Source organism: Notamacropus eugenii, chromosome 1 (assembly GCF_028372415.1).
Source record: "Notamacropus eugenii isolate mMacEug1 chromosome 1, mMacEug1.pri_v2, whole genome shotgun sequence".
In the NCBI taxonomy this organism is placed as follows: domain Eukaryota; kingdom Metazoa; phylum Chordata; class Mammalia; order Diprotodontia; family Macropodidae; genus Notamacropus; species Notamacropus eugenii.
Window position 1 is genome coordinate 609,108,228 of NC_092872.1, and position 1,266 is coordinate 609,109,493.

General features: G+C 46.4%; 1 protein-coding gene across 1 annotated transcript; it reads right to left on the reverse strand.

Moving 5' to 3' along the window:
• Positions 1 to 296: 296 nt before the first annotated feature.
• On the reverse strand, positions 297 to 1,054 carry LOC140527917 (ubiquitin-conjugating enzyme E2 C). The gene has a single exon (XM_072645226.1). The coding sequence runs from the start codon at positions 939 to 941 to the stop codon at positions 519 to 521; it is 423 nt and encodes a 140-aa protein (XP_072501327.1). The 5' UTR covers positions 942 to 1,054; the 3' UTR covers positions 297 to 518.
• Positions 1,055 to 1,266: the final 212 nt, after the last annotated feature.

Sequence of the window (1,266 nt, forward strand, 5' to 3'; positions counted from 1 at the left end):
TCCCCTCTGCCATTCTGTGGTTTGTGGGTTCGGAGCTATGTGTATGTGCGTCTTTCTACTTTGCCATCTTGGCTCCGCCCCCTGATTTTGTTTCTTTGGAGAGTAAGTGTTGCATTGAAGGCATCTAGTATGAGCAGAAAGAACTACTGGAATTAATAATGTTACATATGTATCAATTAGTTAATCAGTATGTATTTATTAAGAACTTATTATTTGCTAAAACATCTTGCTAAAAACTAGTGATATAAAGAAAGGCAAAACAGTGTTTGCCCTCCTAGGAGCTCACATTCTTTTTTCTTTTTTTAAAAAAACAACCAAAACTTTTATTTATACATTAATGTTGAGGGCTGGACTAGAGCTTAAGGAAAAAAAGAAAAAGGAAAACAGTTTATAATAGAGTCCTGTACAGAAGAGAGAAGAGGAAGAAGACAGGTTATGAGGAAGGGAAAAAGATAGACGCACACACACACACATACACATACACACAAGATGAGGAAAGGTGGGCTGGGCAGCCAGGGTCAGGGCTCTTGACTAGTCACCTGCTTCATGTAGGTTTCCAGCAGGTACTTTTTAAAGGCTGTGGGGTTTGTCCAAAGTTCAGCAGCATGTGTGTTCAGTGGGCTGTCAATGTTGGGTTCTCCCAGCAGGCTCTGGATAGATAGCAGGATGGTCCTGACATCGTACAGAGCTGACCACTTGTCCTTGAGGATGTCCAAACAGATATTGCCTTGGGTGTCCACATTGGGATGGTAACAAGGTGTGACAAATTTCACCGTGGGAGCATTGTATGGGTAGCCGCTGGGGAATTCCAGGGAGAGCTTGTACCTTAGGTCTTCATGCACTGTCCCAGCTGCCCCATGGATGGTCCCAACCCACTTGAAGAGATTGTCTGACTCTGGGAAGGCAGAAGTTCCTTTGTCTCCAGACATCATTAGGGTCATCAATTCCTGCTGTAACCTCTTGCCTACGGACCCGCGGGCTGCGCTCGTCCCAGGCTCGGCTCCCTTACAGGCGGCGGTGGTGCTGGCGGCGGCTGGGTCACGATTCTGCGAGGCCGTGGGCTACCAGAGAGAAAGAAAGAGAAAACTCCCGGGTGGCAACTGCGGGGCTCCAGGCCCCAGGAGCTCACATTCTAATGAAGGAGACAACATGCAAATAAGATAGATTCAGTGTAAATGGGAGGAAATCTCAGAGGGAATGTACCAGTAGTGGGGATGAAGTGGGGAATACTTGGAAAGGACTCATACAGAAAGCTGGATTCAAGCT

Bases quoted from the DNA above. Each gene is read 5' to 3' on its own strand.
- LOC140527917 (XM_072645226.1), bottom strand. From the start codon at position 941: ATGACCCTAATGATGTCTGGAGACAAAGGAACTTCTGCCTTCCCAGAG.